This window comes from Thrips palmi, unplaced genomic scaffold (assembly GCF_012932325.1).
Source record: "Thrips palmi isolate BJ-2018 unplaced genomic scaffold, TpBJ-2018v1 HiC_scaffold_2, whole genome shotgun sequence".
Classification (NCBI taxonomy): domain Eukaryota; kingdom Metazoa; phylum Arthropoda; class Insecta; order Thysanoptera; family Thripidae; genus Thrips; species Thrips palmi.
Genome location: NW_023144629.1, coordinates 5,605,278 through 5,620,609, shown reverse-complemented (window position 1 = coordinate 5,620,609; position 15,332 = coordinate 5,605,278). Strand labels below are relative to the sequence as shown.

The window sequence follows — 15,332 nt, the reverse complement described above, 5'->3', positions numbered from 1 at the left end:
AATTCATTATCACCCCAAGACATTCCAGGAAAGCTCCAGTTCGAAACGCCTCTTTCAGAACAAAAAAGCAAACTCTTACCCCTAAAGGATGCCATACCTGTACCCTCTTCAAAAAGTCCCGCGCCTCGCGCTTCCCCAGTCAAACGCAACACAATCGGAGAATATAAAATTCCGCTGGGTATTGTTATAAAAGTTATCAGCAGATTTGGGATTTCGTTAAATCCAAATTTAGGACCAAAAGAATCTTTTAAAGAGAACTGTTAGAGGAAAAGCTCCCCCACCATTAAAACGTGTTTTGAAGCACCTGTCGGTTGGCAAGCGTGAACAGACTAAAAACATAAACAAAAGAAACACGAACACAACAGCAAGAAGCAAATTTTTGCAGAGTGCTGTCTGTCGCTGTGCGACATTTATTCGTTAGATTGTTGACGTTCCATTCCGTACTGCATTAGCCCTTGGGCTACTAGAACTTTTGTTGCCGTTGTCTGTCGCTGAACTCAACCTCTCAAGATGCCGCGAATCATGATAAAGGGAGGCGTGTGGCGGAACACCGAGGTAACTAGGGTTATGTCATGCATCCACACTATCAACATTTTCCTTTTTCTGTGGCCTGCTTTTGATTTCACGCCGGTTTTTATACTCCTTTTTAATGTATTTGACAATTTTTTTCCAGGATGAAATCCTCAAGGCGGCTGTGATGAAATATGGCAAAAATCAATGGTCTCGAATTGCCTCCCTGCTTCACCGAAAGTCTGCAAAACAATGCAAAGCCCGTTGGTTCGAATGGCTTGATCCAAGCATCAAGAAGACTGAATGGAGTCGTGAAGAGGATGAGAAACTCCTTCACTTGGCGAAGTTGATGCCAACTCAGTGGCGAACCATTGCTCCGATCATAGGGCGTACTGCTGCCCAATGTTTGGAAAGATACGAGTATTTGCTGTGAGTTGTTTTCCTCTGTCATCGTTATTGCATGTTTTTTGCTACCTATATTTAATTGTATGTTATTTACTATGTCATCTAGTGATCAAGCTCAGAAGAAGGAAGATGGAGAAGAAACGGAGGACCCCAGGAAACTTAAACCAGGAGAAATTGATCCAAACCCAGAAACAAAACCAGCTCGTCCTGACCCCAAGGATATGGATGAAGATGGTTAGTGATTGTTTTCTTTTCCCATTTTTCTTATCATTGTTGTTGGGCGATTTTACTCACTCCCCTCTGTTACAGAACTGGAAATGCTTTCTGAGGCAAGAGCACGTTTAGCGAACACTCAGGGTAAGAAAGCTAAAAGGAAAGCCCGAGAAAAGCAGCTGGAGGAAGCAAGAAGGCTTGCAGCTCTACAGGTAATTTGTTTCTTCCTCTTGAGTTAAAAAAAAGTCATGCATCCCTCTTTACTTGTTATATTTTTATTTTCATTGTGCTGAATTTTTCAAATATTTGTTTTGTTTGCTCTCAGAAACGCCGAGAACTAAGGGCTGCTGGTATAAAGTTAGCCCCACGTCACAGGAAAAAGAGAGGCGTGGATTATAACAGGGAGATTCCATTTGAGAAGCGCCCCGCTCCAGGTTTTTATGACATTTCAGAGGAAATTGTTGACCCAATGGCTCCAAATTTTGCCCGTCTAAGACAGCAGCACTTGGATGGAGAGCTTCGAGCCGAAAAAGAGGAAGTCAGTGGTGTTTTACTTTCTGTTTTCTACTATTTATATTGAGATTGAACATCATACTTATGCCAGTGTTTCAAAATGTTGTAGAGGGAGAGACGTAAAGATAAACAAAAACAGAAACAACGCAAGGAAAACGATGTGCCTGGGGCTATGCTAGCTGGCCAGGAACCAGCTCGCAAACGTTCTAAGCTGGTTCTTCCAGAACCTCAAATATCTGACACTGAACTTCAGCAAGTTGTGAAACTTGGCCGAGCTAGTGAAGTCGCCAGAGAAGTGGCCACTGAGTCTGGCACCGGAGCCTCTGATGCCCTTTTAGCCGACTATTCAATATCAACTTCAGCTGCCATGCGTACACCCAGAACTCCTGCTGCTGCCACAGACCGCATCCTTCAGGTATTGGGACTTGGCACATTGAGTTCTCAGTATTTAGTTGGTCGTGTACAATGGAACTAATCTTCTTTATTTATAATTTGTCTGCAGGAAGCACAGAATATGATGGCACTAACACACGTGGATACCCCATTGAAGGGTGGAACCAACACTGAGATATCAAACTCTGATTTCAGTGGTGTAACACCATCTAAAGATCTGGTTGCAACACCTAACACTGTGCTAACTACTCCATTCAGATCTGCTCATGGACAAGATGGTATGATTATTAATATATTTTTTTTTACTGTTGCGCTATCTTTGCAATGTTTCAGTTCTCTGTTGTTTTTTAAAACTATATTTATTATTTTTAAACTTAACAGGCAGTGCTACTCCAGGCTTTGGAACTCCAGGAGCACTTTCACACAGAGGAGGCACCGTTGCCACACCTACTCCATTGCGAGATAAATTCAACATCAATCCTGAGGATGGGTTCAATGTGGGAGATACCCCACAGGCTTTAAAACAATACCAGCGAGAGGTGATTTCCTGAAAACATTGTCTTGCTTACAAACCGTCCAAACTATAATGTTTTGGATTTAAAAAAAAAACTTTTGTCAATAATTTTTTTTTCCTTGGTCAATAGATGAAGGCTCAGCTTTCAGCACAACTGAGCTCGCTGCCAGCTCCTCGCAATGACTACGAAATTGTAGTGCCTGACCAAGAAGACGACGACATGGGCGAAGGGGCAGGAGCAGCGAGACTGAGTGTAGAAGACCAGGCCGACGTTGATGCCCGCCGCGAAGCAGAACTTCGCGAACAAGCCGCGAGGGAGCTGCGCTTGCGCTCACAAGTTGTACAGCGAGACTTGCCAAGGCCCGTCGAAATTAACAACGGTATTTTACGGCAATCAAACACGGATGGGCAACAAAGTGATTTGCAGAAGGTAAAATTTTGTTACATTTATTTGCTATGGAGCTGTTCTGGCATGTGGATTAACATTTTTGATGTTTCAGGCTGAAGATCTCATAAAGAAAGAGATGGTGACTATGCTGCATTATGATGCTGCATACCCAATTCCAGGACACAGTTTTACAGAAAATCCTGCCAAGCATCTTGCATATTTGGATCAGCATAAATACGAACCCTTTTCTCAGCAGGATCTAGATGAGGTAAATTAAGAAGATAAACGGCTCATTATTACTTCTGGTTAGTGATATAACATTGAATAAACTTCTTTATTTTTATTTACAGGCAAAGCAACTCCTTCAAGAAGAAATGGAAGTGGTCAAGACTGGTATGGGACATGGAGAACTTTCCCTTGAGGCATATTCACAAGTTTGGCAAGAATGCTTGGCTCAAGTTCTATACATGCCAAATCAAGGCAGGTACACACGTGCCAGTTTGGCCTCTAAGAAGGAACGTTTAGAGAGTTTGGAGAAACGGCTGGAACAAAACAGAGTGCACATGACTAAGGAGGCAAAACGTGCAGCCAAAATGGAGAAAAAACTGAAAGTGTTAACTGGTGGTTACCAGGTAAGGAATGATTGGTTTTTAATCTTTTTATATGGATATCTTAACTGCATTCTAATTTTTGGCTCTCTTTTCTCCGTTTGTATTTTAGTCAAGGGCACAGGTGCTTGTTAAACAACTTCAAGAATTGTATGAACAGCTTGAGCAGTCTGATATGGAACTATCAACATTCAGGTTCTTGCAGCAGCAGGAGATTGCTGCAATTCCAAGAAGATTAGAGGTATCTACCTCTCTATCACCATTGAACATGTTTTTAATAGATATTTTGGTTGTGTTTCTACATTCTGTTGATATTCTGTCCACAGGCAATCACTGAGGATGTCAACAGGCAAAAGGAGCGTGAACAGTCATTGCAGGAGCGGTATGGCAACTTCCTCAAGACTTATCATGAACTGAGGGAAGAGCTAGGATATAACTAGGACGAGAACTTGTGCTGTTTGTACTTTATCTTAAATTCTCTGACTTGTATCAATCTTTATGAAGTTTCAATGTAGATTTACTGTAAATAGACAACTAAATAAAAATTATAGGCCTTATAAAAAATTGCGCTCTTTTAAATTTCCCTGACACTGACTTGAATTCACAACTTCATTCGGAAAAGAAACATAATGCATCAAAATGCTGGGTGCAGCCTGCACCCAGTGACCCGTTGGCCTGTCTGTCGGCGCCGACGGCGAGTCGAGTCTCTAGGTGCACCCCGTCTCAGCCCGGCACTAACAGGGCCAACGGGGGATCTGCAGCCCCCTCCCCCTCCCCCGTCGAAGTAGAGGAGTCACCAGGGCGCCCCCTCCAGTCGGGGAATTAACGCGGTGACGTCACTGGCTGGGCCCAGGCAGGAGGCCAGCGGAATGACATCACGATTCACGCCGCCAAGGGCTGCTCCTCGGCCACCTCGGCGAGCTGCAGCGCCGCGACCACCGGCGGGGCAAGGCGACCGCGTTCGCCGCCGTGGTCGCAACCCTTGCCGCCGACACGCCGCCCACCACGCCGCCCACCACCACGGCGGCCACCACCCTCCGGCGCATCGCGGCACCGCGCGGCGCGTACGGCGCGATGCATTCGCGCGCCGCCTTCCTCCTCTCCTTCATCCCCCCCGGGATGCGAACCGGTTCGAACCGGCGAACCTGGGCGGCGGCGGCGCGGCGACGCGGCCAGCGCGGAAAGCGCTCCACGCCGCGGACGGCCAAGCCGAAGCCGAGAGGGAGCGAAAGCAAACCACCCCTGCGGCGACACGGTGCGGACCTCTCGACGCGTCCGGGGGAGTGCCTCGCCACGGCCTGGAGGACGGCGTCAACGCGGCCGCGTCGCGCACGCCTCCACCGAGGCCGAGAACGCCGAGAATCGCGAAGCGGCACACTCCTTCCGTGAGTCCATTTCATCGCTTCGTCTCTCTCGCACCTACACGCGACGCCCCGTGAGTGCGAGAGGGACAGAGCGACGAAAACGACTCGCGGAATCAGTCTGCCTGCAGGCCGTGCGCCGCGCTGCTGCGCTACCGAAGGGTCGATAGGGAAGTGGAGGCACGCGGAAGCAGGCGAAGCGAAGCGGCGTCTTGAACCGCCCTGAAGCGCCTTGCATCTCAGGCATCCATCCCTGCATAGGGCCTGCAGCCCTGCCGAGGGGCCGAGAGGAGAGACCCGGGGCCGCTTGGCCGCTCGGGAAGCGCGTTTCGTCTCGTCTCGTCTTTCTCGCAAACTTGGTCGCGACCTTGATCCCCCTGTGCCCGTGCCGGGCAGCCGGGCAGTCTCTCTGAGGTGGCGGCCGCGGAGCGCCACGAACAGTAGAGCGATTCAGGAGAGTTGTCTCGTCGCTCTGTCTCTGCCCCACTGATGGGGCTCTCCGTAAGGGTGCGAGAGAGACAGCGAGAAAGCAATCTTCGGAATCGCTCGGCAGGGCCCCGAACAGGGCCCCGCGGGACGCTGCGGACGCCACGCCGACACGCGACACGCGCCCGGCGCTCATCGCGGAGAGGAGAGGCGACCTTGAAACCGGAAGTGGCCGCTAGCCGCGCCGGGAGCGGGGGCCGGGGGTGGCGGCGCGGCGGCGGCACACACAAGGACACGCAGCCCGGAGCTTCGCCAGTTCGGCGGTGGAGTGGAAGGTGTCGCGGGGTGTCTCTGTCTCCGTCTGGCGGCCCCACAGGGCCTCGCCACACCGTCTCTCTCGCACCCCTACGGCCCGTGCGACACGCCCCACGAGCGCGAGAGAGACAAAGCGACGAAACGACTGTCCGAAATCAGACCTCTGCCCTCGCGGCCGCTCCGAATTCCAACGCCCCACCCCCATTACGGCGTGGCGGCGAGGCCCACTACGCTGTCAAACCATGTCCGACCTGTCAGCGGTAAAACGTGTGGGGCGTGGGCTTCCGCCAGGCTTCCGCGTGCCTAAGGTGCTGAAGCAAAGCTGGAGGCACACTGGAAGCACACCGATCATTTTGCGAGCGGGCCAGGCCCGGTCCGACCAAGGAAGAACGGGACTCTTTCACCCACCACCTCGATTCGCTCCCCTTTTCAGCGCCTTTCTGCGTGTCTGTCTCCTTTCTCCCTACCCCTCCGTCCACCACCGCGACCGGAAACGCTGCAAGGCGGCAGAAAGAAGGACTGGCAAGGAAGGGCCTTGCGTACGCTCTCTCGCTGCTGTGAGAGAATGTGTGTGAGTGCAAGTGCATTTGCGCGCGCGCCTGTGCCTCTGTGTGTGTGAGAGAGAGGGAGAGAGACGGGGGTAGCACGGGGTAGGCGGGAAGGCGCGGCAGAGAGAGAAGGAGGTTCTCTTTGAGGGTCGAGGGTGACTGCGAGAGAGGGGGCTGGACGACGGTGGCCAGGATGGATGGGGTGGGAAGCGGGGGAGGGGAGGGGAGGGACTGCTTATCGATCGGGGTTGCGGAGGCCGGCCGGGGCGGGCCGGGCGGGCGGACAGGGTGGATAGGGGGTGGGCGTCGAGGATCCCCTCCCGTGCCGTCGCGTCCCTCCCCAAGTCCCTCCCCGAGCCGAACCCCGAACCGACCCAGCGTCGCCACCATCACCGCCACCGCCGCGACGACCACCGCCGCCACGCGCCGCCATGCTGCTGTAGTGCCACGCCGTGGTGCTGCCGTGCCGCTGCCGCGCCGCCCGCCACCGCGCCCGCACCAGGCCCGCGCCCGCGGCCCGCGCGCCATAGCGGGTCAGTAGTCAGTGACTAGTCAGTGTGCTGGGCTGCTGGGCTGCTGGGGCTGGGGCGGCGTCTCGGGAGCACGGCGTTGTGGGACAGCACGCGCGGCGGCAGGCGGCACGGCGCGGGTCGGATCGGCACCGGACGGGAGGCGCAGGGCGCAAGGACACGCAAGGCACCAGCAGCCGGTGGCGCTGCACCGCGGAGGACAAGCTAGCCGTCGTAGACAACACTCGCTCGTCGCCATGCCGTCGTCCGGGGCCGTGGTCGCCGTGGTCGTCGTGGTGCTCGCAGCCCTGGCCTGCCTGGACACACGGGGTGAGTGGCACGCGCACGCGCACAGCACGCGCGCATCACGCGCAGGTGGGCGGCCAGGCCGGCATGGCCGTCGGCGTCGGCGGCCTCGGCGGCCTCGGCCAGACACCAACCAGCGACGGGCCGCCGCCGGGTTCCTGGTTCCTCCGAAATTAGTTCACTGGGGTACTCGCGCGAAAGGCGGGGATGGGCGGGGGATGGGCGGCAAGGGTACAGCTGGCGCTCGATAGACCAGGTGGAGGGCTGGCGGGGCTGGCGGGGCTGGCGGGGCTGGCGAAGCGAAGGCTGTGCACACTAGGCCCGGCCAGAGCAGTAGCACGGCAATCGATTGGCCCGACCACGTGGTGCTGCACCACGGTGGCACCATGGTGGACAAGGCCGCCTCCACCACGTCTAGTGCATCCATGTGCACCACCACGCTGCATGCGCTCATCCGCTCACAGGCGTTTGTCGTGATGTTGACGGACACTGGAAAGGCGATTTACTGCTACCGACATCGACCTCCGGGAGGACCTTGAGGGGGCCGAGCTGCTGGCTGCTTTCTGCTCCAGCCGTCGCGGCGTCGCACAGCCTGCCGCTGTGTTTGTGCACCTTTACGACGGCGGGGGAGTGCTGCCGGTGTCCCTGAGGTCCGACCCCGAAGGGTCGTCTGGCCGCGCGGTCTCGGTCTCACTCAAGGGTGCGACAGGGACAGAGCGACAAGTCCCTGACAGTGGAGTGACGGACTTTCGCAGCGGGTACACTGCAGTGCCCGGCGCGGACGGCGCGGAGACGGCCGGGATGTCCTTGACCGGAACATCCTCTCCAGTCGAGGGGCCGGCGGCGGGGCTGGCGGGGCGGCCGATGCGCTGATACCGGGATTATGGCTCGGATGACGTCGCCGGCGATCTGGGGCGCTGCAGAATCATTCCGAGAGTCGGTTCCGTCGCTCCACTGCGTGCGCCGCCCCGCCAGTGCCACCTGTCCAACCTGTTTTCGCAGTGGGGCGCGTTCGCAGAGCAGTGCGACGCTGCCAACTCCACGCAATGCAAATGCGAGTGCGGCGAGTGCTCCATGAACTTCCCCGTCATCCCCACCCGCCCCACAGTGCCACCCCGGGTGGCCGTGCCATGGCCGAGCCGAGGTGAGCCTTTTGTGGTGCAGTTGCCAGGCTTGCCAGGCTTGCCAGGCCTTTCATCTCTCATCTGTCACATGCAAGAACAAGAGCAAGAGCGCTGCTCCGGGGAAAGGCAGCGGAGCGGCGGCTGGGCCGGAACGGCAAAACGCCCCAACGGCCGAACGGCATCTCTCTCTCTCTCTCTCTCTCTCTCGCACTCATGGGGCTTCCCGCATGGGAGTGAGAGAGACGGGCGGCCGGAAGGGTTGGTGGGGCCGGCGTGGGAGTGCCACCATGGAAGGTAGGCAGACTCCGGGCGCCGCGGCGGCGACGGCGACACGCGTCACAGAAAGAAATCGAAGCCCAGAAGGACGAAGGACGAAGGGTGCCACTCAATGCATGGCGGTCATGACGGCCGTGACGCACGTGCGGCACCCGCCGTTTCCTCAATACGGCCTGGAACCTTGAGTCTGGAATCCGGGACCTTGAACTGGAAACCTGGAACCTTGATCGCTGGACCACTTGGACCGCTGGAGCGGGAGGCTGTAGGTTGCAGGCTTGTAGGTTGCAGGTTGCAGGCTGCAGCGTGGAGGCGGTGGTTGCAGCGGCCCGTGGCGCCCCCCCCGCCCCGCCCCGCCCCGCCCCGCCCCGCCCCGCCCCGCCCCCGCCCCCGGCGTCTCCGCCTCCGGCGCCCTCCCAGCTACTAAATGTTACATGGCCGCCTCGCCTCCCCGCCACCCTAGTGCCACCCAGCGGTGCCACCCACCGCTCCAAAGCCAAGGTCCAGCTTCCAGCGCTTCAGCGACGCTCGTGCCGATGAGGGAGCCGGGACCGAGGACCAGCCGGGCCCCTTGCGCCGCTTGCGCCAAAGGGGGCCAAGGGGGCCCCTCCCCCTCCCCCTTTCTGACGATGCATTATCTTGTCCTAGACTCCTAGAGCGCGGCCTTCGTTAATCGCGCTGTTTTTGCAGCCCGAAGTTCCTTATTCAATAATCCCTGCGAGCTCCGCCGCTCCACTGCTAGTCATTGCTACTCCTCGGGGAGCGCGCCTGGGGTCTCAGAGAGCAGACGACGCGCGGGTCGCAGGAGTCGGACCTCCCTCTCGCACGCACGCGTGTGACCCCACCCATGGATTGCTCTCCGAACGCGGTTTTCCGGCTTTGCTGGCGGTGAAGCTGTCGCTTCGTTTCTCGGTTTCTTCGCGGAAGAAAGGTGAGGTTCTCCACGCGGAAGCGAAAAGGGACTGCCCTCTGCAGACGCAGACCGGAATTCCAGAAGCCTCCCGCGGCGCGTCTGAGGGAATCCGTAAGCAGGGAAGTGGGCCGCCGGGTCGGGCACCGCCGGGCCGGGCGCCCGACGCCTGACCCGGCCGGGCAGACTGAGCGGCACGCGGCGCGTGGTCTGCGAAATCAATGCTCCGGCTCGATCACACAAACAACTCCAGTCCAACGCACGAAAAAAAATAAAAGACGGGTGGTCAATTTTAGTTCCGTTTTCTACGCGTTGAACACTAAAAGCGCCAAGTACAGGAATCTTGATCCCGACGCAGATAAAGAAGTTGGAGAATAAGTCCGGGGCAATCACGCCGCGAATTCACCCCCAATTCACACGATCCGAGCTCTCATTGTTGCGCGCCGTACAAATGGCCGAGACGCACGCGAGTCACGCGACGAGCCTCACGCACGGCACGCACGCCACGCAACCTCTCGCATCGCGTGGCCAACGCGACGTGCGAAACCCGGACGCACTTCACTTTTGCTTTTACTTTTATAGCGCCACACCGCGAGGAGAGAAAAGTCTTTGGGGTTTTCTGTAGGGTTTTTTGTTATTTTAGGTTGTTTGTCTTTGATGTGGGGTGTTACCAGAAAAACAGTGTTTATTTACACTGGACGCCCCATGAGTGCGAGAGAGACAGAGCGACGGAAACGACTCTCGGAATCAGTCTGTAGACTGCATGCGCGGAGGGCAGAGCGGCGAAGGCATCCGCGGACTCCGGCAGTGCCTTAAGCAGTGCAGTGGGAATGCTTCCGCACTTGCCCGGCGTTGCCGACGGGCTGACGGGGCTCCGGGGGCGTGCCTGAGGCCCCAGGCCTGGCGGCCCAGCCATGGCCCAGCCATGCGGCATGCCGAAGAAGGAAGGGCTGCCCTGGCTGCCCTGCAGGCTGATTCCGAGGGGAGGTACGCCGTCTGTCTCTCTCGCACCCACGCGGGACGCCCCACGAGTGCGAGAGAGAGGCACCGGGCCGCGCCGGGCCCCGCATCGATCCCTGGATGAGTTTGTCGGGCCTTGTCACGTGGTCGCGCGGCGTGGCGCGGCTTGCTCAATGGTCGCGGCCTCATTCAGGCAGTTCAAACATGTCCCGCTCACCGAGTGTTCGAAGCTCGTGTCCAGACTCGAGCTCAGATTCTTTCTCTCTGTCGCTTGGCTGTGTAGGGGAGGGTTGGCCTCTGGATGGCCTAGTCTTGGCCTAGTCTCGCTATAGCGTGCCGGCAGGCCAGCCCGCTCCAAACTTGTATGCACTGCGCCTGCTGCAGGGGAGGGGAGGGGAAGGGGTTGGCTTCAACGGCGGCACGACCACCACGGCGTTTTAATCAATCCAACACGAGGCAGCAGGCAGATTCCGAGAGTCGTTTCCGTCGTTGAATTAAATTTCCAAGAGGTGGTTTTGGTTTTACCGTGTACGTCCACACCTCCGCGAGTGCGTTTGCCATTCAGGGGGCACGAAAATGCGTCCCCTGCCGTACCGCAGTGCCCTACCGCCCCGCGGCCCCGCCGCTGGGGTGGCGGTGGAGGGGTGGAGGGGGAGGTCATCACGGCATGGCATCCGCATGGCAGAAAGGGCAAGCCGGGCAAGCCGAGTCGTTCTGAGGTGCGTCGGTGACGGTCGGTGAGCCGCGAGCAGACGCATGGCAGACGGCACCCGCCTCATTCCTCACATCGTCGCTCCGTCTCTCTCGCACGCACGGTGCGTGCCGTACGGGTGCGAGAGAGTCGGAGCGACTCCTGGGATCGGCTCGGCAGTGGTCGACCGGCCGGCCGGCCCCGGCCACTGACTGGGGTCCCGAGCTCCGTGTATGGTGTTGAATAGCCCGCCGCGAGCTGCTTGAGGGTCTTCCTTGGGTGGTGGCCGAGCCATGCCGAGGGGGGGGGGCCGCCGCCACAGGGCGCACGCCCCTCACGCCCCTCACGCCCCATGCCGTACGCGTGGGGCCACTAATGCGCTTCCCCCCCCCCCCCCCCCTCCCCGCACTGCAGTGCCCAGTGCACTCACTACCGAGGACGGTCCGCGGAAAGAAAAACCAACTTCCAGCGAGTATGTGAAGCTGCAGCTGCAGCGCAGTGAGCGGCCGGCGCGTCGGGGCGCGGAGGACGCCGTGCTGGGTAGGCATCCGGCCGGCACGCCTGCTCAACGGGAGAGCATCGCTGCCCCTGCGCGCTCCCTGCCGCGCCAGCGCGCCGCCTGCAGACTCATTCCGAGAGTCGTTCTCGTCGCTCTGTCTCCCTCGCACCTGAACGGCACGCCCCGTGAGTGCGAGAGGGACAGAGCGACGAAAACGACTTGCAGTCTCGTTCTCACCTCGTATCGAACCTGTCTGCTAACCCGTCTTCTGTCTCTTTGCAGTGGAGGCGATAATCTGCTACGACTGCAATTCGGAGTACGACCCCCGGTGCGGGGACCCGTTCGACCCGTACACGCTGGGCCAGATCGACTGCAACGAGCGGCAAGCCCTCGACCACCTGTCCGGAGCCAACGCCACCCTGTGCCGCAAGCTGGTGCCCGCGAGGTGGGCCCCCCCCTTTTCCCTTTTCTCTCTCTCTCTCCTCCCTCTCTCTCCCCTCTCTCCTCTCTCTCTCTCTCTCTCTCTCTCTCTCTCTCTCTCTCTCTCTCTCTCTCTCTCTCTCGGTGGAGGAGTCCTCCCGATACCGTCGGAATTGTCGGCTGCCCCCAATGGGGCGTTATTCGGAACGAGAGAATGAGAGAATGCCGCCGGCCGGCCAGGCGAGGGTCTATTTCCGGCTCCGGCCGAACGAAATCCAATAATCGACGAACGACCTCTCGCGATGCTGGCGGCAGTGCGAGTGGGTGGGGCGGGGCGGGGCTGAATCCAGCAGGCAGAAGCACCACGCAGCGGTTGAACCAGCGCAAGCGGTGAAACTGCAACCTGTACACGTACGTGTCTTCCAGTGTGTGAGGTGCTTGTTGTGTTGCAGTGGGGACGCGCACGCGCGTCGTCCGGACCTGCGGCTACATCGAGGACGCGGCGCGCGACGGCGTGCTGTGCACGCCGCGGTCCGGAACGCACGACGTCAACGTGCTGTACTGCTCGTGCAAGGGCAACCTCTGCAACGCGGCGCCGTCCACGACGAGGGCCTCCCTGGCGGCGCTGCTGTCGCTGCCACTGCTGCAGCTCGCCCGGTGGGTCGCCCGGTCATAACGGCCCGGCAACTTGCAGTCCGGTGCAGTCCCTCGGCCCGGACCCCAGAGTCCTGGACCCTGGACCCCGGACCCCGGCGTCTCGGACCCCAGAGTCTCGGACCCCAGGGTCTCGGACACCAGAGTCTCGGACTCCAGGGTCTCGGACTCCAAGGTCTGGGATCCTGGCGGACTGGACCGCCTCCACCACGCCACCGTATTCCGCCAGCGCTGCTGCCGCAGCTGCAGCCGTGCGCGGGGAGAGGCCGGCCTGCCGACGTGCCGACCTCCACGTCGTCCTCCGCGTCGCCCCCGCCGCCAACAAGTGCAATAATGTGATGACGAATAGCGAGCGGACGATACTGCCTTTGTTTCCATTTCGTTCTGACTTGTCTGACTTGTCGGGCTGTGAGTGCGGACAGCTCGTCTGATTCGCCATACAGGCCTCCCCCTCCACTGTCTCCCCAAATTGCTGTTTCTGGCTTCTTTCCATGGGGAGAAGGGGAAACGGGTGTACTATGCTGATGTTTTGTAATGTTTTTTGGGATCCCAGAGGCTGTTAAAATATTGGTCTAACTAAAAATGAGCTTATATGGTAGCTAAGCAAAGGTAACAAAGTTTGAAAATTTAAGATAGTGGTTTGTCAAGAAATGCTGTGAGGATAGAAGCTTCTTTTTTCATCGTAGCTCAGACACCCGTGAAAACACGTGCCATATGTATGTACGCTCGTTCAGAATGACAAATCGAAAATTTTCTTTCGATACTCGTTTTTCACGCTTGATTTATTTTCTGTTGTCTGCCAAATTAGTGTAGCGACTATTTTCAAACAAAAAACACAAGTTACTTCTTATTTGCTCAGCTTTCGTCATTTCTTCCGAAGTTTGTCATCTCGAGTATCTATTTTTATCGTAGTAGATAGCACTGTTTTGGTGACAACCTTGCCTCACTCGTTTATTTTCTCGTAGGCTCCGGAATTCGATCAAATGCGAGGTGTTTTTCTTGACGCACCAAAAAATACAATAATAGATTTTAAATTTGAAAGAAAATTGTCACTAATTTCTTGTATTTTTTGAAAGTTGTGAAGCAATGTCTTTTGATAGGTTCGCTGAAAAAAAATTAATCAAAAAGCAAAAATGTGGATTTAAGATATTTCTGCAGACGCATGCAATGTTTGATGCGGTGTGTCACGGGCTGGAAGTCGTAGTGGGCAGCCACTAGAGCGATCTAAACGTGAATCTTTGATTTTTAGAAGAAATACTTGTAAATATGAATTGCGTTTTTCTCTTGCCTCGGTCGTTGCTAAGGGCATCGCGTTGGCATCGCGGGTCTTTTTACGGTGGTCTTGTTTAAGGGTGAACAAGGACGGAAGGACAGAGCAGGGGTGAGGTGAGGGGTCCAGAAGGTCCAGAAGGCGGGGTGGGGTGGGGGTGGGGGTTGGGGGGCAGAAAGTGGGGGTGGGGAGGGGTGGGTGGGGAGAGGAGTTCGAGGTGGGGGGCGGTGGGAGCCGCTCCGACCAAGACTGTGGCATTAGTCTTAAGATTATCAGTTCCGTTCCTTTTGGGTGTCATCGCCGCCTCAAAACCACCATTATTTGTTTCCTGCTCTTAATACCTCCCTTGTTTTTTTCTAAATTTCCTCCAACCATTTTGGGCGGTGTAGGCGTAAGACGCGTCCCCTTGCAGCGTAGCGATGGAGCGGGGAGGAGCGACGCGGTGCAACCAGTGCCACAGCCACCACGTGGCACGCACTCCCTCAGTCACGCGTACTCCCCTTATTGGAAAATAAAGGCACCTAGAAGGCATAGGTGCTTTATGAAACTGCCGCAGAAAAGTGCTCTCTTTTCCACTCTCATGATATTATAAGGCCATTTGCGATGGCACCCTTTCGTTTTCTTTTTTTAGTCTTTAGTTCTTTTTGTGTAAATCGTGCGCAATGTCGAATCGGAAGCACTGCCACCTCAAGGGTGCCAACCCCTAAATACTCAAGTAAGATTCTGTTAAAAGTGCTCACTTTTGTTGTCATTGTTGTTTCGTGTTTTGCGACTTTCCACCACGGACATTTAGATGCTCTGACAGTATTAACAAGTGGCGCTGGCAAGTCGGTGTCACTCGCTTTGGCCGAGGGTTGTAACACCGGTTTGAGGAAAACAGAAACAACGATATGGTGTGAGGCTCGCAGATCGAGCAGATCGCTGAAGCGGGCACCCGTGCAACCTGTAGCCATGTAGACGTCACTTAGTCAACGGGACTCAGGTTTACGTCTTCGAGGAATTAAATTACTAAGTAGTCGCCGCTCCAAATTCGTCTTATAGCGCATTCGTCGCGCCTTGCATCGGGCGGCAGAAATAAAATGCCTTTGAATGCGTTCTCCCCTCTCGATAATTTCTGCCGGCACCAGTTGACGATCTAGTGATAGATAGTTAGAATGGTGGTCTTCAGAATCAACAATTTGTTTCACTTCTTAAAAAAAGTTAATAAAATTTCCGAAAATCGGCGCTTAAGCCACGGGGTAGTCGAAATGCCCTGTTTTTTTCTCTCCTCTCTCTGGAAAGGTTGTTTTAGAATCGAGTCAAGAGCTTCTTACGTGTTGCTATAGAGTTCCTGCGGTCTAAACCTTAGTCATAGAATGGCCAGAACCAGAGCTGGATGGGACGGGGACTTCCCCGGGCTGGCTTTGCAACCTGATGGGAGGTTAGATGGGATGGAAATGTCGCACGAGATTCCGCTGGGAGCATCTTGCTGAGTGGGGAATGGGAAGTGGGAGTGGGGAGTGGGGAGTTGTCCTGCTGGTTG

The 15,332-nt window shown here is 56.5% G+C and overlaps 2 protein-coding genes across 2 annotated transcripts; both read left to right on the top strand.

The window, feature by feature from the left end:
* Positions 1–329: 329 nt before the first annotated feature.
* On the top strand, positions 330–4,108 carry LOC117647657 (cell division cycle 5-like protein). The gene is made up of 13 exons (XM_034389533.1): positions 330–555; positions 674–939; positions 1,022–1,149; positions 1,225–1,340; positions 1,454–1,666; positions 1,751–2,056; positions 2,144–2,312; positions 2,416–2,573; positions 2,679–2,978; positions 3,049–3,204; positions 3,287–3,568; positions 3,657–3,785; positions 3,871–4,108. Exons 1-13 carry the CDS (start codon positions 511–513, stop codon positions 3,982–3,984), a joined length of 2,382 nt encoding a protein of 793 aa, XP_034245424.1. The 5' UTR covers positions 330–510; the 3' UTR covers positions 3,985–4,108.
* Positions 4,109–6,751: 2,643 nt separating this feature from the next.
* Positions 6,752–12,701, top strand: LOC117647415. Its single transcript, XM_034389144.1, has 4 exons — positions 6,752–7,033; positions 11,749–11,911; positions 12,202–12,206; positions 12,339–12,701. Exons 1-4 carry the CDS (start codon positions 6,961–6,963, stop codon positions 12,560–12,562), a joined length of 465 nt encoding a protein of 154 aa, XP_034245035.1. The 5' UTR covers positions 6,752–6,960; the 3' UTR covers positions 12,563–12,701.
* The last annotated feature ends 2,631 nt before the right edge of the window (positions 12,702–15,332 follow it).